Source organism: Talpa occidentalis, unplaced genomic scaffold, assembly GCF_014898055.3.
Source record: "Talpa occidentalis isolate TD23 unplaced genomic scaffold, MPIMG_talOcc4v2.1 talOcc4.5, whole genome shotgun sequence".
Classification (NCBI taxonomy): domain Eukaryota; kingdom Metazoa; phylum Chordata; class Mammalia; order Eulipotyphla; family Talpidae; genus Talpa; species Talpa occidentalis.
Genome location: NW_023604861.1, coordinates 121,385,518 through 121,408,214, shown reverse-complemented (window position 1 = coordinate 121,408,214; position 22,697 = coordinate 121,385,518). Strand labels below are relative to the sequence as shown.

At 35.6% G+C, this 22,697-nt stretch overlaps 1 protein-coding gene across 1 annotated transcript in view; it reads left to right on the top strand.

Moving 5' to 3' along the window:
- TTC27 (tetratricopeptide repeat domain 27) overlaps nt 1-22,697 on the top strand; it is a 117,893-nt gene that overhangs the window by 79,494 nt on the left and 15,702 nt on the right. The window contains exons 14-16 of the mRNA XM_037528249.2: nt 5,016-5,114; nt 9,718-9,770; nt 13,287-13,452. Of these exons, the coding sequence (XP_037384146.1) occupies nt 5,016-5,114; nt 9,718-9,770; nt 13,287-13,452 (318 nt within the window). The remainder of the gene's footprint in view (nt 1-5,015; nt 5,115-9,717; nt 9,771-13,286; nt 13,453-22,697) is intronic.

Genomic DNA, 22,697 nt, shown 5'->3' with positions numbered 1-22,697 from the left:
GGTAAAAAATCTTTGCTGCCCCCATATCTGTAATACCCCTGTATTACTTCCCATGTGAATTCTCTGGAAAGAAGGGCAAATATAAGAATGAGTGATAACCAAATCCAGGACAGGAAGAAGGGGCAGGTATTCAACAATTAATAGTCTATCTAATAAAAGGCAAATAGTGTGTGTAAAGTTTACTTGATCATGTAGCTTAAGGGAAAACTTTAAATTAGAAGAAACTTGAGCGGGAAGAGAGTGAGCAGACTTGTGTTTCCCTAGGGAAGGGAACTTAGAATTTAGTACATGAGAAATTTGGTTATGAAAGAGTTGGTTGTGCTCATTTAAAAAAAAAGTAGGAACTCCAGGCATAACTTTAGGAAAAACTACTAGCAGACAACACTGATACTACCCTTAGATTTGGCTTGGGTCACTTCCTGTTTCATGAAGCCACATTCAACAATTTATCTGTATTTGGGGTCATGGGAATAAGTCAGGGATGTAGAGAGAATGCGGAGTGTAGCTTGGCTTTACGATTCAGTTGTAGCATGTTCAGCTTTATTATATGTGACATTAGAAAAAATAGACACAGTTGTTCCTAAAAAGAAATTTAGCAAAAAGTGTGAAGCTACTGATTTTTCATTCTGCAGGTTCTTCTTCCTTGAGGAGGAAAGATATTTGAATAGGAGGCTCATAATTTAAGAGAGAAAATTGTGATGGATAAGCACTGGCACCTAGTACATGTGTAAAAAGTAATCTTTTAACTATGAAAGTAATCCATGCCATCGTTTAGTGGCTCTTAGTCTTAGCTCTTAGAGTTAGCAAACTCTTCAATGTCTGTTTTAATTATTGAGTTTAGTAAGTGCCAAGTTACTATCTTCATCACACATACTGTACACCAAGAACCAGGAATCATTGTGTGTGGTTTTAGGTACCTTTCTTGAGGTCTGGTTTTCCTCTCAGCCTCTTTTGAATGATGGACTCCTTAAGTGTCTATTGAATTTTTTCCTTTCTTCCTCTTTTTGAACCTGCCAGTTTTTATCCTGTTATCAGTGTATTTGTTTTGCCACTAGGTGGCACTAATGTACCTTTGAACCTTGTCACCTTGGGGTCTGAGGAATCTTAGAATTTAACTTAGTCCAGCCTCCTCAGGTGGAGAACTGAACCTCTGGGGCTAAGTGACATGGCCAAGATCATACAGTAACTCAGAATCTCTTAAATCCCAGTCATCTAGCTTTCCTCATCATGACACCATTTCTCCAGAGGACTTTGTGAGGAAGTCAGGAACCGTGTTCCCAATCACGCTTGTTCTTTGTTAATTATTTTTTTAAGTAATTTGAAACTATCCTTTAAGTACATAAATCATCACACTCCAAATAAATAGTTGACTTGTTTTGTGTTTCCTATGGCTTCCTTAGAGGCAAAGCTAGACTGTCAGTCTAATGATTGCTGCCTTCTCTATAGCCAGCCTATCTTTACAGTTTTCCCCGGAATAATCTCTACAGAAATCTTAATCAGAACTTTATCACATGATTATTTCACTGTATTCTTGCCCAGACCCTTTCTTTAATAAGAGGTTTTCCTTTCAGCTCTTCCTACTAACCTTTCTTCTGCTTCATCTTTGCCTACTTGCCTGCCTAATCAAGAGAGCCTTTAGTTGGGGAAATAGATATGCTGTTTCTTAAAATATTGACCTCCTGGGTTTTCCTAGCACATGTTAAGTGCACATTTTTTTCCCTCTCTCTTTATCAGTGCTAGGGTTGTATTGCTAAAAATCACAGCTGTGTGTGGGCACAGTGGTATAGTGAGGACAGTGTGGACCCATGGAAAAGATGTGGGTTCTGCAGTCACACTTACTGAGCTCATCTCTTCTCTACCCCTGCCTGACCCATCCTCAGCGCTCTGGTGAGGGTAACGCTTACTGCCTTCCCTGGCTGTGTTGTGAGGAATAAATGAGGTAAAACCCGAAGACTCATGGTGTCAGTGCTGGCGCAGAGTAGATGCTCATCGAGTGCCAGTTATTCTGGTCGCTGTTGAATAGAGTGGAACAGAAGTGACTGTGGCACGTAAAAGACGGGGCCCCAGAAAGAGACTCAGCCAGGGGAGCTTGTTTTTTATTGGAGAAAATGAAAAGAGATGCAAAGGATGCCAGGGTCTATGTCAGTGTTTCAGAGAATAATGTCAGATGATGTTGCCACGCCAGCCGCTGACCACATGTGGCGGTTGAGCGGTTGAAATGTGGCTGGTCAGAATTGAGACGTGCTCGAAGTTCTGGATACACATCAGATTTCAAAGACTTGCCATGAAAAAGAGAACATAAAATACCTCTATGGTTTTGTATATTGATGATATGTTGACATGAGAGTATTTTGGATATGTAGAGTTAAATAAAATGTTATTAAAATCAGTATCACCCATTCCTTTTTGTTTTTTAAAATGTGGCTGCTAGAAAATGTCATAAGGTAGCATTGTTTCCTGTCTGATACCGTTGGACTAGAAGGTGGAGGTCTTTGGTGCTCAAACATATAACACTCTAATTTGGAGAATTACACCAGAAGTTTTTTTTTTTCTTTAAGACTTCCATTGAATTTGCTTTTCTATTTTATGACCACTGTTTTTGCTTTAATGGGCTAGCCACAAGCAATTAGAAGATGCTAGGGTTTGGATTTTTTTTTTTAAGCAATTTAATGATTTCAAAGAATAGAGTATGTGCAAAAGTCATCTCTTCGTAATTATATCTTACCAGCAGGCAACAATCTAGCAGTTAATAATCTTTGAATTTCCCTTGACATGTAAATTATTAAAACAGTAATTATTAAAACAATTGTTAATAATATTTAATAATTTAATTTACACTTACTAAAACATGTAAATTACTAAAACAATTATTAAAGTTTTCCCTTGAAATGTAAATTAAAACAAGTGACTAAGAGTGGAAAAAGAGAGAGCCATAATTCTATATATTAAATTAAGTCATCTGCCTGATTTTTATTAAGCTTATTTTGGTTTGAAGATCCTGGTTACAAAACACTACTTATTTCAGAAACTTAAAACTAATTAGTAATCTCATCAGCTTGTTTTAGAGTTACATCATTACTAATTTTGGATATTTGTCACTTTTGTCTTTTCAGGTGGATGAAAAAACAAAGTTCTTTATTTACATCTTTCGTTGGCTGATTTTTAGAACAACACATGTAAAATAATATTGTGGGAACCTTTGTTCTTTGCTGAAAGCTGCAGGGTGCAAACTTGAAGATCCTTGAGGGCAGTTGTCATTGTTCTTGAGTTAGTCCAAGAATGAGATTCCCTCCTGCCAAGTAAACTCATTGAATCTAAAATGCCGTCAGTTGTAAGAGACATATTTACTTTGAGCACTTTTGTTAGAAAAGAAAATGCTGCCAATAAAAAGCTGACAACCTCTTGATTTAAATTGCATCTGTTTCAGAGCTGTTAAATGGTAGTGAAATAGATTTTAACATGGTCCAAGTTAGAGAGCTTGTTTTGTAAATTAGCATTGGACTTCTGGGTTCTCTCATATTGTATCATATTTAGTGAGCGTGGCTTGGTTCACGGAACTCTTGATTCTGTATAGGGCCAAACGAAAGCACACCTTCATGAGATCATGTGCAAGTTTCTGCAAGTCAGAAAAGTGACTCCTAACTTTTTATTTCAATCTAATACTCTGCTTCTACCACCACCAAACACACATTCTGAATCACTTTTCACCTATTACCTGTTTGTCTACCAAAATTCTCCAGTCTCCAGCAACAATTACTTATTGCCTTCTGTGACTTCAAGGCAAAGTGTTAAATTTCCAAGGAAGTTTGCTTTCTTAAGGCTTATCTCTAATTTTGGAGTAAACCTCTTTATCTTTTTAAAGAACTCTCTGGCTCCTACTAGCCATATGAAGAGAGTTTTGTGGGAATGGCTAGGGGAGGAGAGAGGTAGAAGCAGCCTCCTCCCTGCCTTGCAAAAGACTGTGGACAGGTAACAGAGCACCTCATTTCCTTTCCCACTCTGAAGTGCTTAGTCCACTGCTCACTTTGTGTTGGCAGTAAGAAAGAAAGTAGCTGCCTTCTCCTGCCGGCCCACTGGCTATCTCAAAACAAGGAAAGCAAGCCTGACTTGTGATCGTTGCATTTCTGATGACTTTCTTTGAAATTTTAAAATCAGTTTTATCTTCCTTTTGATGAAAGCTATTGAATTTGAAGGAAACCCTGTGATATAAAGAATTTTCTTGTAATTTCAATGGCTTCTTCTCAGTTAACCTGTTCTAAAATTTCTGTTTATAGAGTTCCATTTTGAATGACTGTTTAATAATCTGAATTCTGAGTCTACCTATTTTTCTAAATTATTTCATGAAAGCCTAAACAGACACATGTTAGGGCCATTTGACTCTTGGTTAGATTTGTGACCTAACTTGAAGGTGAAAATAGAAGTTCTTTTCAGTTGATGATGTATTCTTCAGCTCTGAGTCTGCTGATATTTTATATGCAATCATTGGGTGATTCTGTCTTGTGTGGATGTCATAGGGTATAATTACACAAACCTGGATGGTACAACCCACTGCACACCAAGGCTGTTTATAGGGACCACTGTTACTTGTGCTCTGCCGTCTTCTGAAACATGATTATGCAGCACATGACTGCTTTTACATAGCTGATGCTTTTTAGTAAAAATGTTAGAGTAATTCCAGGTTATTATATCTGGGCTTATAAATGGAACTCCCCATTGTATTCATGGAGTTTGGTTAATATGAAGACTTTGTTTTTCCTCAGCAAAAAATATACATTGATAGTACATGTGCTTTCAGTGTAATTTGAAAATTAATGTTCAGCTTTGAAAATCGCATGGAAAAATTTATCTTCATTGTTAAATTGCCTGTATTTAAACTAATCTAAAATGTAAGGCACATATTTATTCTATAGCTGTGGATTCTTTATAGTAGTGTGTTTGTTAGTGCCTTAAGTGAAGTTTATATGACATCCTGTAAATGTCTTTGTGTGAATGACTTTGACTTTGTTTTTTTGCAGCTCGGGGTGTGGTTTTCTCTCGGCTGTGCCTATTTAGCCTTGGAAGACTATGGAGGTTCAGCGAAGGCGTTTCAGCGTTGTGTAACGCTAGAACCCGACGTAAGTTTGTTTGGCTTTCCTTTTATTCCATTTCTTTAACATTCTCTTAAGTTATTTAAATTGTACTGTAGTCCAGAATAGCAATTTGTATGAGCATATAGTTTCAGTTAGGCAAGATGAGTAAGTTCTAGAGAGCTGCTGAATAGCATTGTATGTATAGTCACAATTCTATATTGTGCATTTAAAACTTTGCAAAAAGAGTAGCACTTACGTTAACTTTTCTTTTTTTGTTTTTAAAGGAGTGCTTTTTTTTTTTTAATTTTTTTTTTTTAATTTATACAATAGCTGGGGTACAGGCCAACTGTGCGGGAGGAGAGAGGATTCACCAGAGAAACAGCAGGCAACAGAACAGGCAGACGGACCAAAAGCGCTGCTGAGGGGAGCAGCAGGCAAGACTGGAGAGGTCTGCCATGCCATGTGGGAATCGACCTAGCTGGCCGGGAATTGAACCTATGCTGCAGAGGCAGCAGACAGCTTCACAGTACTGTGTTCAACCCACTGTGCCACTGGGGAGGCCCCTATGTTAACTGTTCTTATTGCAATAAAAAGAGAGAAATAGAAGGCAAAATATTAAAAATATAAATTTTCTATTTTATGTTAAAAAGAAGGAACAGCTGTTATTTTTGTGTTGGAGGAAAGTATCCCTTTGATGGAAGGTCACATCTTAGTGTATGATTCATAAATCTAGAAATAAGCCTTTCTTCTAGTAGCTACGTTATTCATGGTTCCATGTAGAAAATAATCTTGATGAAAGTGTTATGGTTAACAATTCACTTCACTGAAGTATGTAACAGGTTCTCACATATATTTTGTTATCACTAACATGTGCTGCCCTTGTTAATTGCATTATTAGGAAGGTCTTCTAGTGTATAGTCTTTTTATACTTAACAGCTTTTCTGAGATGTTAAATAATTCAGGTACCATATAGTTCATCTGTTTAAAGTGACAGTATATTCAAAATTTGCAACTGTCATCATAAACAATTGTAGTACATTTTCGTTATCATCAGAAGAAACCCCTGTACCCATGAGCAGTCACTCTCTACTCCTCACCCCAAGCCAGTGACCACAGATGTTCTCTCTGTCTCTGTAGATTTGCCTATTCTATTTCATAGAAATAGAATCATACAGTATGTGTTTTTTGTAGTTGGCTTCTTTCACTTAAATTAATGTTTCCTTGGTTCATCCATGTTGTAGCATGTATTATCAGTACTTTGTTATTCAACACTTTCTTTGGCATATAACATTCCCTTGTTTGGTCAATTCACATTATTTATCCATCCATCACTTGAGGGACAATTAGATTGTTTCCAATTTTAGGCTATTATGAATCACACTGCTTTGAACATTCATTTCATTTACAAATTTCTTTTATGTGCACATATATTTCCATTTATGTTTGGTATATAACTGGAAGTAGAGTTATTGGTTCATATGTTCTATGTTCAAAATTTGAGAAACTGCCAGACTATTTTCTAAAGCACCATTTACATTCCCACTAATGTATGAGGGTTTCTATTTCTCACATACTTGTCCATATTTGTTATTATCTGGTTTTGATTATAGCGATTATGTTGGGTGGTATCTCATGGTTTCAATTTGCATTTCCTTGATGGCTAATGATGTTGAACATATTTTCATGTGCTTATTGGCCATTTGTGAGTCATCTTAGGAGAAATGTTTATTACACCCTTTGTTCATTTTTAAATTATTTTTTGTAAAGATAAACACATGCAATTTGCTGCAACATGGATGGCGCTGGAAGGGATCATGCTCAGCGAAATAAGCCAAAAAGAAAAAGAAAAATACCGGATGGTCTCACTCATAGCAGGAATCTAGAAAACTTAAATAATGGACCAGGAAAATGAAAAACTATAAGAAAGTGAAAATCAAAATCAACAAAAAACTATGAACCAGAGACACTTTTAGGGGGACGGGGGCGGGAGGGGAGGGATTGGGGTCAGAATGGGGGGCTGCAATTGTATGGGGAATATAACAATAAAATTTATAAAAAAAAAAAAAAAAAAAAAAAAAATAAAAGAAACAGCTTCTCCAAAAAAAAAAAAAAAAAAAAAAAATAAATTATTTTTTGTATTTTTGTTGTTGAAGTAAGAATTCTTTATCCTAGTTTAAAGACCCTTGTCAGATATTTCCCTTATTCTCTAAGTAGCTTTCCACATTCTTGATCATGTATTTTGAGGTACTTTTTAATGTTGATGAAGTCCAACTTACCTGTTTTTTCTGTTGTCAGTGTCATATCTAAGAATCTATTGTCAAATCCAAGGCTGTGAAGATTTTTATCCCTTATCTTTTCTTCAAAAGTTTCTTTGTTCTAGTTCTTACATTTAGATTCAAGGGGTTCAAGGGCCTTTTAAGTTAATTTCTTATGTACAGTGTGAGGAAAGAGCCCAACTTTATTCTTTTTTTTTTTTTTTTAAGATTTATTTATTTGTTTATACAAGCACTGGGTACAATTAGAAGCGTGGGAGGGTGAGCGAATTCACCAGAGCCAGAGCGGGGGAACAGAACAGGCAGAGTGACGAAATATACTGCTGAGGGGAGCAGCGGGCACGGCAGGAGAGGTCTGTCGTGCCATGTGGGACCCTTGCCGGTGGCCGGGGATTGAACCGGCGCTGCAGAGGCTGCGGGCAGCTTTGCAGCCCAGCACTCAACTATTGCACCACCAGGGGAGGCCCCCAACTTTATTCTTTTACATGTGGATATGCAGTTTTTCCAGAATAATTGTCTGAAGACTCCTTTCCTCATTGATTTTGTTATCCTGAGCAAAAGCCAATTAACTAAATGTAAGAGTTTATTTTTGGACCCTTAATTTGATTTCATTGATCTGTGTGTCTATCTTTATGCCACTTGTTTACTGAAGGTTTTGTTGAGCAGAGGGTATTGGATTTTGTCAAATGCTTTTTCTTTGTTGAGAGATTATGTAGTTCTCCTCCATCCTTTTATTCTATTAATGTAATTTATTACATGTAATGATTTTTGGTTATTGAACCAAGCCTGCATTGCTGGCATAAATCCCACTTGATCATATTATATAATTCTGTTAATATGCTGCAAGATTTCATTTGCTAGTATTTTATTGAGTATTTTGTGTCTGTATTCATAAGTGATATTGATCTGTTTTCTTTCTTATTATGTCTTTGTTTGAGTTTGGTTTCAGAGTAATAGTTGTAAGAGTTTGTAAAGGATTGGTGTTAATTCTGCATTAAACATTTTGTAGAATCTATCAGTGAAAGCTTCTGGTCCTGGGGATTTCTTTGTGGGAAGGTTTTTGATTACTTGTTCATTCTCTTTTCTAACTCTAGGTCTGTTCAGAGTTTCTATTTCTTATTGGTATCACTTTTGAGAGTTTCTGTCTGTCTAGAAATTTGTCCATTTCATCTAGGTTGTCTTATTTGTTAGTATACGATTGCTCATAGTATTTTAATTTTTTTTAATTAAGATATAATCTTTTGGTGTTTAAACTTATTAATGCCATTGAGGATTAACAGGAACTCTTAATTCTGGTTGCTTGGAACTTGTGACCTCCTGAATCTCCATTCAGCTTCCAGCTTTCTGTCAATCTGACAATGTTTTGCCCTGCACATGAGTTAGCTTAGTCAAGGACTCAAGGAGATGCTTATTGAGATTTCTGGGGTTTATTCTCTGTGTAGGTCTCTCTTCCCTAATATTTTGCTCTACAAATTCCAGCAACCTTTTCAGGCCTACACTCTGATCTCTTTTTCTTCATCTCAGTAAGACTACTTTGCTTTGTTTGGTTCCCACTCTCCAGGCGGCAGCCCTGAAAGTGCCACTTTGGTTGTTGAGACGCCTTAGCTATTGCCATCCACTCAAAGATCACAATTCTATGCTCCTATCGCTAATTTTTTTCTCAGTTTGTAACTTGTTATGGTGATAAGACTAGTCTTGTACTAATTTTATGCCTGCAAGCAGAAGTCTATTGCTACTTAATTTTTAAATCATTTGTATGGAACTTGACAACTATATACTCTAAATTTTATTAAGAAATGGAACAAAGAAGAATATACATAATTCATAAAGTTCTTATCAGAATCAACATCTATATGGAGACTTTGGTTATATTTGGTTTATATAGAGACTGATTTATTTATATAGACTTTGCATAGAGGAATATGTTTGATTGATGAAATATTGACGAATAACACTGGAGAACACATACTCCTTTATTCTCCTATCTGATAAATAATGATGGTGGAATAACAAAATCTTTTAAGATAGGAAAAGCAATATTTTGCATTGCCTTGGATTTATAATGTACATGTTGCATAAATTATATTGGAAGTAGTTCAACTATTTTGTGATTCTAAATTTGAAAGTCAAATCTTAATTTAATTCTAAATTAGTACTATAATACCCATATCATTTTGTTGACTACATTTGTGACTTTTTAGTTCTAAATTATAGAAATGAAGTTTAATTTTCTCATATACCCTTCAACATACCTCATTGAAAATTGTGATTATATAAGGGTACATCTCTGAATAGGAAAATATGTTGTATTTTTGGTTGCAGTCATTATGTTATGTGAGAATCTGTAACTGTAACTGGGTTCTTGATCATTTCAGAATGCTGAAGCTTGGAACAACTTATCAACTTCCTATATACGATTAAAACAAAAGTAAGTACATCAGAAAATACAAAGAACTTTGCTTTCAAATTAAGTGAACACAGTTTTCTTCAACTGATCCTGAATCATTGTGTCTTTCTCTTTCTTCTTTCCTTGCCCACTCATATCTTTTGAGTTAGATTGACTTCATATACACATTTGAATTCTAAATGTATTTTGTAGCTTTAAAATGTTTAATATGTAATAAAGGAATATTATTTGAACTGTCTGATATCAAACTTTTATTTCTCAATTTCATTATATGTTGGTCAACTCATTTGATAGATTCTTACTGGTTTACTTCCTCTGTGTGAGACATTATTGAGAAATGAAATATGAACCATTGTCTTTAGGGTGTGTAAGTTTAAGAAATAAAATATTATGCCATATTTTTAAAATTAATTAGCAACATAAGTAGTCTGTAGTGACTATCAAGTGAGAAAAACAACGAGGGTTCTAGTAATAGTAATTAAGTATTAGGTAGAAAGCATTTACGCTTTACCAGTGAATCTCAGAAGAGAGAATCTCTGATGTTTAACTGTGGTTCAGAAACCTTTATAGAAGATGCTGGACTAAAATTTGAAGGAGGGCTAGAGAGCACAGAGGAAACAGGCAAGAGGAAAGCAACCGTATGCAGAGTGACAGGAATGAAGACAGCACGTTAGGAGATAGGAAATAAAATAACCCGACTCTAACTGTAGTGAGATCTACAGTGAGGGGCAAGGTTGGAAAGGTCAGTGCACTGTGCTCTGATGATCTAACTAACAAGTTGAGACAATCTTGTTGGCAATAGGAAGTAAGAGGTTTCAGTGAGGTAATGATGAAGAAAGAAGCTTTTGGGGAAGATTTATTCAGAGGCAGTACATGAGACAGTCTAGAGAGGAAACTGGAGGCTGGTAAACCAGTTAGGAGATAGCTGTTGTAACAAGCCAGTGAGGAGATAGCTAGTGGAAAAAGAAGGGGCAAATGCCAAGCACTTTGAGACAAGCAACTGCACTTACTGACTGCAGAAAGTGAAGGAAAGGGCAGAGACCATGATTGTTGTTGCTGGAGTTTTAATAAATTAATTAAAATGCCTGTATTTCCATTTCTGCTTTACTTTATTTTCAAACTTAATTTAATTTTTCTTTGCGGATTCACAAGATATTTCTGCAGATATCATTAAATACATATTACGTTGAGATTGTGAGATGTTTCCACTGCCCTGGGTTGACAATGTACATAAATAAAGTACTGTTTGTTCTACCATTCTCTTCAGAAAATAATATTATGTTCTTGATTGGAACTGATTGTGTGAAAACACCCTAGAGACCCCTTTAGTTTAAAGCAAGGGGTGAGGGAAATCCCTGTCATAGTTGTGGAATGATCTCAGTGAGTTTTTCTAGTAACACTGATAACTTGTACATAGTGAGGGTCTCTTGATACTCTGCCTTGTCTTCAAGGCCATTAATCCTAAGTATTCTGCTTTCTACCTTAGGGGTTCTTTCACATTACTCCTCAATTTCTGTTAATACTTTCTTGTCGTCCTGTAGCACCATGAATAGGTTTTTGTGCAAAGGCAAAGCTGTAAGGTCAAAGATAAATTACTCCTTTTTGCTTGCCTTTTTACTCTTTCCTTTCTTTCCCACTGTTTTAGACATTGCTTTTTTTTGACTCTTGAGATTTTTACTTTAGGGTTAAATAATTGCTGTTCCTCTGTAAGAATCCTGTCCAGGCCTTAAGCTCACTCTTTAAACTCTCTGTATATCCCTTTATCATCACAAGGTTCTTCCCTAAAGTACTTTTATCTCTGTTTCATCTGAATCCCCTAGGCATTGTTTCCCCACTTGTCCCTTGGGAAGTTTTTTCTTTTTCTCTGTGACTTTTACAGTGTAGTGTCACTGCTGTTGTGGGCTTAGAAAGTGATTTGTGAATTGAAACTCCTTGTAAAGGAGAATTCATTGCAAAAATTTTGTGGCTCTATTTCCTAAACTCCTTTTGTGTAATTCATTTATAGCTTTCTTCTAGGATGTACAAAAATTACTAGTTTTATTTATACTTTTAAGAATTCTAAATGGAATTTTGTTAGGCATTTGTTTTATTTTTTTTCCCCTCAAATACCCAGGTTTTCATTTTGTTGATCATTTCTTTCTTTATATTTTGTTAGCTTGATTATTTTCGTCTTCCTTTTTTTAGAAGTATATTTTTAAGTTTCCAGGAATATGTGTATAGGTGTGTATATATATTTTTTAATTGCAGAGAATTTATTGGCTTTTTGGCTTCACTTAAAACAAATACATAAACAAAAACAACCACTACAAATAAAGTAATTTTTGCTCCCTAGCCATTTTATTTATCCCTTTCCTTCTCTTTAACTTCTCTTTTATTTTTGTAAGAGGAAATCCCTTAGTAGTTCCTCTAGATAAGGGTTACTAGTAAGTAGCAAATTTTTTTATACTTCATACTCCTGAAAATGTTTGCTTTTGAATTTATTCTTGAGTGTTAAATTTAGCTGGCTATAAAATTTTAGGCTGACAGTTATTTTTACTCATCATTTTAAAGGTGAGTCTATTGTCTTCTGCTGTGTCTTTTATTGCCAATGAAATATCTGCTGTCCTCTAGTTATTCTGTGGTAAGTTTTAGGATTATCTTTTTTTTTTAAAGATTTATTTATTTGTTTATTTATGCAAGCACTGGGTACAGTCAGAAGCGTGGGAGGGTGAGAGAATTCTCCAGAGCCAGAGCGGAGACCAGAACAGGCAGACTGACTGAAATACACTGCTGAGGGGAGCAGTGGACAGCAGGAGAGGTCTGCGCGCCATGTGGGACCCTCCCCCAGTGGCCGGGGATCCAACAGGTGCTGCAGAGGCTGCGGGCAGCTTCACAACCCAGCGCTCAACCACTGCGCCACCGGGGAGGCCCAGGATTATCTTTATATTCTATTTCACACAATATGTCTAGGTGTTGGTTAATCTTATAATAGTAAGCAAAATACACTTTCATCATAGAAGTTAGATTTTTGTTCAGTTCTGGAAAATGCTATTGTCTGTTCAAATACAGTGTCCTGCCATTTTTTGCATTTGCTTACTGTGGAATGCCTGTGAATTGCATGTTTAAATCTCACCTCTCATTCTTTCTTCGCTATTATTTTTTTATTTAAAATATGAATACTGTGTGAATTCCTCACCTATTTTCTTTTAGTTCATTTGTTCTCTATGTGCAGTGTAGCATTTGTTACATGTTAAGATTTAAAAATTTTTAATGTCTTTCAATTTCAAACTTTCCAGTGGTTTTTATTCTCATATTCCTGTTCTTTTTCATTTCTAGTTATTTTTGTTTTGCAGTTTCCTGCTCCCTTTAAATTTTAAAAAATTTTAAAAACTTTGCAGGGAAATTTGTCTTGGTATTGTTTGGGTTTCTAATTCTATTTATTAACATGAAAAATTAAGGACTCACAGAAAATCTACATTAGCATTTTATGCATTTAGCTATGATTTACTGATCTATGGTTTTTCATTATTATTTTCTTTAAAATGTGACTTTCAATAGAGTAAAAGCTTTCAGAACTTTACAAGAAGCTCTCAAATGCAACTATGAACACTGGCAGATCTGGGAAAACTACATTCTCACTAGCATTGATGTTGGGGAATTTTCAGAAGCCATTAAAGCTTATCATCGGCTCTTGGACTTACGAGACAAATATAAAGATATTCAGGTAGGATATTTATACTTTGTTATTTCGTTATGCATTCAATATTAATACTTAATCATCTGATATAAATTGTTTCTTTGACTATACACAGGAAAATTATGTTAAACACATGTATAAAAAGAGTGTTTTTTTCTCTGGTTCATATTCTTATCTAAATGTAAATCCTGGCAGTCCATGCTCAACTGTGTTCATGTAATCATAGACTGAATATTACTATGACTGAATGTTACTATGACCGAATATTACTAGACTGAATATTACTATGACTCATTCATGAAAATCTAGTAAGTGGTTTATGTATATACAGCTTGCAAATATGAGGTATGTTGATGATTCTGGAGGCAGATGTGAGGCAGATATGAGATGATGTTGTGATATTTATTATTTTCAGTATCTCAATGTATTCTGTGATTTGTAATGGCTGGAGCAAACCCCATATTCACATACCATATTCACATTTGAATGATATAGAATGTAAGACTACAGCATTTCTTTGCAGTGTATATGAGGTGGTCCATTCTTGGTGAGATGAAGTCAACATTGGCTAACTCTAACATAATACAAAAAAATATTGTACCCTTTCGGAGAATTTGGGAGACTTAAAGTCATTGTTTGACTCTAGTATGATTAAATATACAAGACCCTATAGGTTTAATTGTTATTTTAGACAATATACAAAGAAAGGTGTGTCCCGGAGCTTAATAGTTTACAAAGTCTGAATGTGAAAATATAGAACTTTATTTATACTAATAAGTTTACCATGATTGTAGTGATAGATTTAGAATTATAAAAAAATTACAAAATATGATAATACGTCATTACTCATGACTTACTGTCTATACCTCAGCCATTCCAAAATTTGTCTAATGTGAGTGTTGTCTTAATAGCACCTGCCCTTGACCTGTATGCATGCCCTTGCTTGAAGGCTTAGGTTCTGGGCCATTCACTTGAAAGGTCTGTGACTTCAAGTAGAAGCATATACCCACTTGCGGGAGCTATGTTGAAGAGACTTAAATTTTACCATTTAAAAAGGAATTCAAACATGAATAGAGAAGAAAAGCAGAATTTTAGTAAAAATATATGCATAGTCAGTCACCTGATGGTCTACCACTTGTCTTATTAAAACTCTCCAGTGTGTTCCCTATATTTGGCCCCTTGGCAAAGAATACTGATAAGGTTCAGAACAGATCTCAGTGTATTTCTTGTTTATTTCAATAGTAACTTTTAAAAAAGAGTTTCTTTCCTAAGAAAGCATTCCGAAGCCCATTCCTAAAATCTCAAGGAGAATGCAAATAATTTACATTGGCAGTGTATTCGTTTTACACTTGAAGTAAATTCTATTCTTTCATATTTAAAAAATGTGCATAAAAAACTCATGCCCAACACACCTCATTTAGACATCACTGCTGGCTTAACTCCAGCATTCTTTGGAATTACAAACTGTCAGAGCAAGGAGGGACCTCAGAGGAGTCTGATAAAGGGCTACGTTGAATTCTCCTCCTGCTTTCCTATACTACTGGTTCTACCTCTGGCAGTGACATCTCTTCCAGAATCATCTTAAAATGTCTTCCTTTGTCAGTCTGTTCCTATTTATCTTCTATGTTATATTTCCAAGTTCTTACTAGTAGATCTGATATAACTGGTATTTCTCCTCCAAATCTATATTTTAACCCACAGTAATCCATATCAAGTACTAGTAGCAATTAATGATTGGCTTTTTTTATTTTCTCCAGATTATCCTGATTATCCTTCTATGCTTGGCACCCAAATGAATTGGTTTTATTTGTGTGTGTGTGTGTTTTAAAAGGGGAGACTCATTAGGAAAGGGAGAAAGAAAAAGAGAGGAACCTGCATAGTCACAGGCGGCCAGGAGAGCTGCCTCTCTGGATTAGTTTTATATAAGGATCCAAATGCCTAGGTCGCAGCCCCTATACAAGCACTTGGCTTGTATTTACTCATTTAATTCTTACCTCAGCTCTGTGGGGTAGATTTGTGCTTTCATAAATTATGTTTACTCCAGAACATATGTGTGTATCTTCCTTCTTGTTTTAAGGAAACTCATGATATGAAACAATAGAACTGTTTAAAGATTGTTTTGAAAGCTGTTACTTTTATATCATAAACAGGTGTAAAGTCATCAAGCTATAGCTGATTTTAGTTGACTTAGATAGGTGTGTTAAGTACTCCAAGCTACCTTGCAACTCCTGTACCATTTCCAGATTAGGACTCTCATTCTATCTTAGGATGAAAACATGTTTTGCAAATGTTTAGAATGATGCCGTTTTTGAGTATATGTAATGTATGGGTAGAGAGGTGACATTTTGTAGAACATATTGGTAGTCAGAGTGGTAGATACCAAGGAGATAGTGGGCAAAAATAAAACGCAATATAGTTAGTTGATTCTAAAGATAAACTTTCAGTTGTTGATTTAGCATGTTGTGTACCTAGTCAGATTCATTGGAATTGTAAAAACACATCATTAGAAATCTTTCAGAAACCTTCCCTAAGAAAGAATAAAAGAACTTAAATAATGATTTTTATTCTGGGGAATTCGGGAAAATTTTCAGTTAATACAGTTCACTTTAAACTAAAAATAGATTTTTCTTACATTTTTAATGAACAGTTGAAAAGAAAAAAAAGCTTAATTAGTGTGAAGAATGATCCTATTTCATTTGATCACTTTTCCCCCCCCAATTTATCTAGCTTTAGTTCTGAATGCATGGAAATATATTTTGAGCATATATTGCAGAAAAGAAAAAAAGCCTAAAAAAAAGTTTCTTGCATTGATTGGTATCCTTGATTTAACTTTTATCTTAGATTTTTCAGATTATTTTAGTGGTCATATTCAGTTCCTTGCTTTGCCAGCAAATATAATAATAAGGTATTTTTTTACCCATAGCAAAATTGTATTCTGGTTTCCATTTTAAATTAACAAATTGGGCCTCCCTGGTGGTGCAGGCGGTTGTGCACAGTGCTGTGTAGCAGCGCTGTGAAGCTGTCAGCAGCCTCTGCAGCAGTGCGGGTTCAGTCCCTGTTGGGGAGATACCCACATGGCGTGGCAGACCTCTCCTGTCTCACCTGCTGCTCCCCTCAGCAGTGTATTTCGTCAGTCTGCCTGTTCTCTTCCCCACTCTGTCTCTGGTGAATCCTCTCACCCTCTTGCACATCTGGCCTGTACCCCGGTTCTTGTATGCATGAATAAATTAAAAAATAAAATAAAATCTCCAAATCCTGTACCTGTTAGCAGTTTTTAATTTTTATCATTCTGAACTTAGATAAAAGGTCAGTTATTAGAATTTAGTTTTAATTGTAACCAACTAATATTTTAGTCTTTTTTTCTCCTCTAATTCATTCTTTGTTCCTCAAATTCAGAATATAAAACAAACCTTTTTTTATTTAAATAAATTTTATTTTTATATTCCCCATACAATTGCAACCCCCTTATTTTGACCCCAATCCCTCCCCTCCCCGCCCCCACCCCCCATAGAGTATCTCTGGTTCATAGTTTTTTGTTGATTCTGATTTTCATTTTCTTATAGTTATTCATTTTCCTGGTCCCTTATTTAAGAACAAACCTTTTTATTTTAAGATTTATTTTATTTATACAAGAACTGGGGTACAGGCCAGATGCATGGGAGGGTGAGAGGATTCACTAGAGAGAGAGCGGGGAACAGAACAGGCAGATGGACCAAAGACACTGCTGAGGGGAGCAGTGGGCGCTACAGGAGAGGTCTGCCTTGCTATGTGGGATTCTCAGTGGCTGGCCAGGATCAATCCAGCCCTGCAGAGGCTGCGGACAGCTTCACAGCACTGCGCTCAACCACCTGTGCCACCTTCTTTTGCACAATATTATTTTACCTGGGTATTTATGGGTATTTCAATGAGTTCAAAATTAGTGTCTATAGGAGTTCATTACCTTTAGAAACAATCACGGGCAGCAATTGGATTTTTGAGATTTCCTTCTTCTAGCCCCTCTGCCATGGTCAGGAGAACCCAGAATGGTTTCTGTTAAGCAAAATGTTGCTTTATAAACTAGGCGCTTTGAAAAGCACAGAATGATATTAAGATGTCAGATGGTAGGGCTATTAGCTTAATTTTTACGTTTGGATTTGGAGAAATATTAAGAACACAATGACTCCATAGCCAGTGATTTCCTCAGATCGAATTAGCAACTCGGCCACCTTATTTTTACTAGAGCACTTTCAGGTATTCACATGGAGAAATAGCCACAGTGAGATAATGTGTTAGTTTATTCTAGACTCTGTTAATAACTCTCTTTGAAAGTGTCATAAAATGCTGATGGCAATGTGTAGGCTCTGACTTGGCTAAAATAACTTCCACAGTGACTAAATCATTGTTGAAGGAAAGTTTTGATGGCTAGTGATGGACACAGTCAAATTTTGCTTCCTGGCATACAGCTTTCTATCTGTCATCATGTGTCCTAAAACAATTGGGAAATTTTCTAGAGTATTTTTATCTTGACGAAAATTTTTTTTACTTTATTTGACTCTACAAGTTCAGCAATTAATAGCAGGTGTCTTTCAGAATAACTCTGATATTCTTATGTTTGACACTACCTGACCCCATTCTATTCTTATTTACTTTAAATTATTTAATGTATTTTTCTACTTCTTTACAGATGCCATTTTTGGCATTTTAATTTTTCCTGCATTGCATGTGTGAAAATTATACCCATTTAGTACAGACAGGGTAAGCTACTAATTATTCCTTATTTTTTACTATTTGTAATCAGACAATGAATGGATAGACTGCCTTTTCTACTTCCCCTCTGTTCTCTTTATGTCCTAATTCTGACTAAAGCATAGAATAGTACAATTCAGGAATGTTTTTCTATCATATTTTTATTTATTTTCATGTTCCTGCCTAATTTGTTCCTGTTTGATTTTCCAATTTTCTACTATTATGAATAATGCTGTGAATATACTTGTAGAAAAATTGTTGTGTATATCCAGGCATCTCTCTTCCTCTTTCTTTGATAACTTTGACATTCATTTTGGGAAAAGAATTTAAGTATTGCATTATTACACCCCATTTGCTGTTTATAAATGGAAGAGGAAGGGAAGAGGATTAACATATATTGAATGCTTACTGTGTTTCTGGCACTTAACATGGATTATTGTTTTTTAGGGCTTGCAGTATTTGAGATGGATAATAAATATTCCTCATTTTAAAGTAGATGAGTAGGAAATCCAGAGAGGTTACATAACTTGACCAGTAATAGAGCTAGTAGGAATTGAAGCTAGGAATCACATTTAGGCATGCTGGTTTCTTTTCTTTGTGTTATGCCTTGAAGTCTGTGGGAAGATTTATGTTAAAAAGCATATTTCTAAATCAAAAGCACATTGCAACTCAAAACCACAGTGAGATATCACTTCCTACCTGTCTGGATGTCTGTTAACAAAAAGACAGGAAATAACAAGCGTTAGCAAGGATGTGGAGAAAGGAAACCCTTGTGCGCTGTTATTGGTGGGTGTGTAAACTGGTATAGCCACTATAGAAAACTCTATGGAGTTTCCTCACCAAATTCAAAATAGAACTACTGTAGCCTCCAGCAATTCCACTTCTAGGTATTTATTTAAAGAAAATGAAAACACTAATTCAGAAAGATTCATGCACTCTTATATGTTCATTGCAGCATATTCACAATAGCCAAGATATGGAGACAACCTAAATGTCCAATGATGGGTGAATGGATAAAGAAGATGTGAGATACATACACATAGACACACACACACGCACAAAGGAATATTATTTAGTTATAAAACCTAGTGACATCTTGCCATTTGCGACAACATGTATGGACCCTTGAGTATATTTTGCTAAATGAAATAAATCAGAAAGACAAATATTGTATGATCTACTTATGTGTGGAATGTTGAAAAAAAAAAACAAACCAACTCAGAGAATGGATTGGTTGGTTGCCAGAGGTGGGCAAAATGGGCCAATGGAGTCAAAAGGTATAAACTCCCAATTTTAAAACAAATACGTGATACAGCGGCATGGTAACTTTACAGTTAATAATACTGTATTCCAATTTGAAAGCTGCTAAGGAAGTAGATATTAAAATTCTCATCTCAAAAAAAATTTTTTTGTGATTCTATTGTGATGTTAATTAGACTTAGGATATCCAGTCAATGGTGACCATTTCACAATATAAGCAAGAATCAGATCATTATGTTGGACACCTGAAACTAATATAATGTTATATATAAATTATACCTCAATAAAAGTATAAAGAAGCTAAATAAATTTATACTGCAAGGAAACACATTTCCACTTCATATTAATGTGCATGTAAACTCTGTATAACAAAGAGCTTCTTTAAATTGGGGTTTAATTTACATACATTAAAATTCAAATATCTTAAATGTTAGTTTAGTGTGTTTTGACTATTATATATTCTTATAAAACCACACCCACACAAACATGAAACGTTTTCATCACCACAAAAGTTTTCCTGTGCTCCTTTGCAGACAATTGAATCACCACCCTAACCCCAGCGGCAACTACTTTTCTGGTTTGTCACCACAATTCAATTTTGCTGCTTCTTGACTGTCATGTCAATGGAATTAAACAATATGTATTCTTTTATATTGATGTTGTTCTTCATGTGGATTTCTCTTTGGTGTTTTCTTTGGGGCAGGGGAAGGTAGTGTGCAGTGAGGCAAGTTGCCAACCTTGTTGAAGTCCTGGAACAAGCAGTGGTTGAGTATTACCTAAAAGAAAAGAGGGGAGTGAATATATATATATATATATTTTTAAATCTATTTCTGCGAAAAGGGTATTATCTCCATTTTACTGTTTTCGAAGTATCTGAGGCTCAGCAAGCTGAACTAATAAATTAAGTCTGATGATTCATAGCTAGCAGGGACAACTCAAACTTGCAGTCTGAAGGGCACCTAAAGCCCAAGCACTTTAAGATTTTTTTTTTTGGCTCCAGGAATGAAAAGAATATTAAATGCCTACCTTTCTGTTAACTGAGACTTGGGGAAGCCACAGGCCAGGGTTATCAGACCAGGAAACAGAGCAAGTTCTTCAGAGAGCTCCAAGTGGAGCAGGGAATTAGCCAAGCTGGGGAGGCGGAAATGGCTTCATCCCTGGCCTGGAGCCCGCCTGGAGGTTTTTGTAACTGGTCCTAAAGCAATCCTGTTCCTTCCTTCTCTGAAGACCTCCAGGGCTCAAAGGGCTAACGCCTTGTACTTTAGGCCAAGATTCTGGTGAGACTTGGCCAAAGACTTCAAAGTTAGTGTTGGAGAAGAAGATAGTTATGTTTTTCTCGTTATGAAGATTCTTCAGTATTTACAATAGAGTTGCTTCTCCTCTGTGTGAGAAAACTTCAGGGGTCACTGGTTCCCCACAATCACTCTTTGCTTGCTACACCCCAAGTGTGGTCTGTGATGGAGGCGGGAATTAAGTTAGCATAGAGAATGAAACAAAAGTTCTGTGTCACCTCAATGAACGAGGGGTGTGGAGTAGGGATTTAGAGGTCATGACGTGGAATCAGTGGTGGGTCATTGGTTTGGGTACCATGTGAGGGATTATGGGGCTGCTTATACTGATTAAAAGGAAATTCCTTTAAGCATCCAGTCTCAAAAAATATACGTACAGTATTGTCTGATACACCAAATGAATTCCAAATGGACTAAATATATGCTAAATATTTTCATCTCATAACAAAATTAGGAGTCAATGTGGATACATACCAAACTCCCTGAACTTTGAAGCAATAAAAGAAAACTTGAAGGAATTTTTATGACCACATTAAAAAAATATGTGACAAAATATTTGTAACAAATAGGAAAGATAAAAAGCTAATAATATCCTTATTATGTAAAGAGTTAACATCTGCTACAGGAATGTCATAGATAGAATAGAGAATTCAGAACCAGACTCAAGTAGGTATGAAAATTTAGTACCCGACAAGGATGGCATTTCAAATCTGAGATAAAAATAGAATATTCAGTATGTATTGGAATAGCAGGCCAAGCATTTGGAATAAAAAACTAAAGCTCTACTTCCCTCTTACACCAAAATAAATTTCAGTGGATAAAATACTGAAATTGAAATGCCTTGATAAGTAGGATTACATTATAGGCAAGAGTCCATATAAATTCCAGAGTTAGACACCTTGGGCTTCAAGCCCACCTCTGCTAATCACTAGTTCTGTGATCTTGGGCAAGTTACTTAATCTCTCTGTGCTTCAGTTTAGCAAAATGGGATTGATAAAGTACCTGCTCACAGGATTATTGTGAGGATTAAGTGAGTTAGTACGTAATGGACTTGGAACAGCCCCTGGCACGTGCAAGTGCTTTTTAAGGCTAACTGCTTTCTTCACCACCACCACTACCACTAAACCATTATTGAAAATGTGAAGCTATGAAAGATCAAAAGACAGTTTGGTAAATATTTTTATAAACTTCGAGGTAGATGAAATGTTTTCAATCATGATGTAAAAGCCATACTCCACTGAGGAAAAGGTGAAGAGCTTTATATTTAAAACTTCTGCACCTGAGGAAATGAAGATTCTTATCCATGATTGGGGTGCTGGAGGTGTCATCCTGAGTAGGGATAGGCTGTGACGCTGACATTCTTATGGATGATTAATATAGATGCTTATAGAAGCCAGGTAAGTACCTTGGGAGAGTTTATGCTAGTGTTTCAATGTTATCATAGTCTTTTTACTTAAGATGGGTGGGTTTGTTTCCTGGGGCTGTGGTAACAAATTACCACAATTTGGTGCCTTAAAACAGCAGAAACTTACATTCTTCATTTAGTTCTGGAGACTTTAAGAAGTCCAAAAATTCAGAACATACACCTTTAGTAGAAGAAAATACCAAAGATTTTTTTAAGAACTACGTACTGTGCTGGTACTATGCAGTGAAGTGCATTTTTTAATACTACAGGTGGACATCTAATTTGATTTTAGCTTTTATGAAAGTATCAAACTTCCCTTGAGTCTTTTAATGTTTATTTCCTTGATTCTATAATTCTATTCTTGGGATTCTAACCTAAGGAAAACTTCAGTTTGAAAAAAAATCTTCAGTACAAAAACATATTGAAGTGTAATTTATGGTAATAATAACAGTGACAACACATGAAAACAGTCTTATTAATGCAGGAGAATTGTAAAATAGAAGGTCATGTATCAACTGAGGGGAATATTTTGAATCTATAAAGAGAGTATATAGGAATATGAAAAATTCTTAAGCACAATGGACAACATAAAA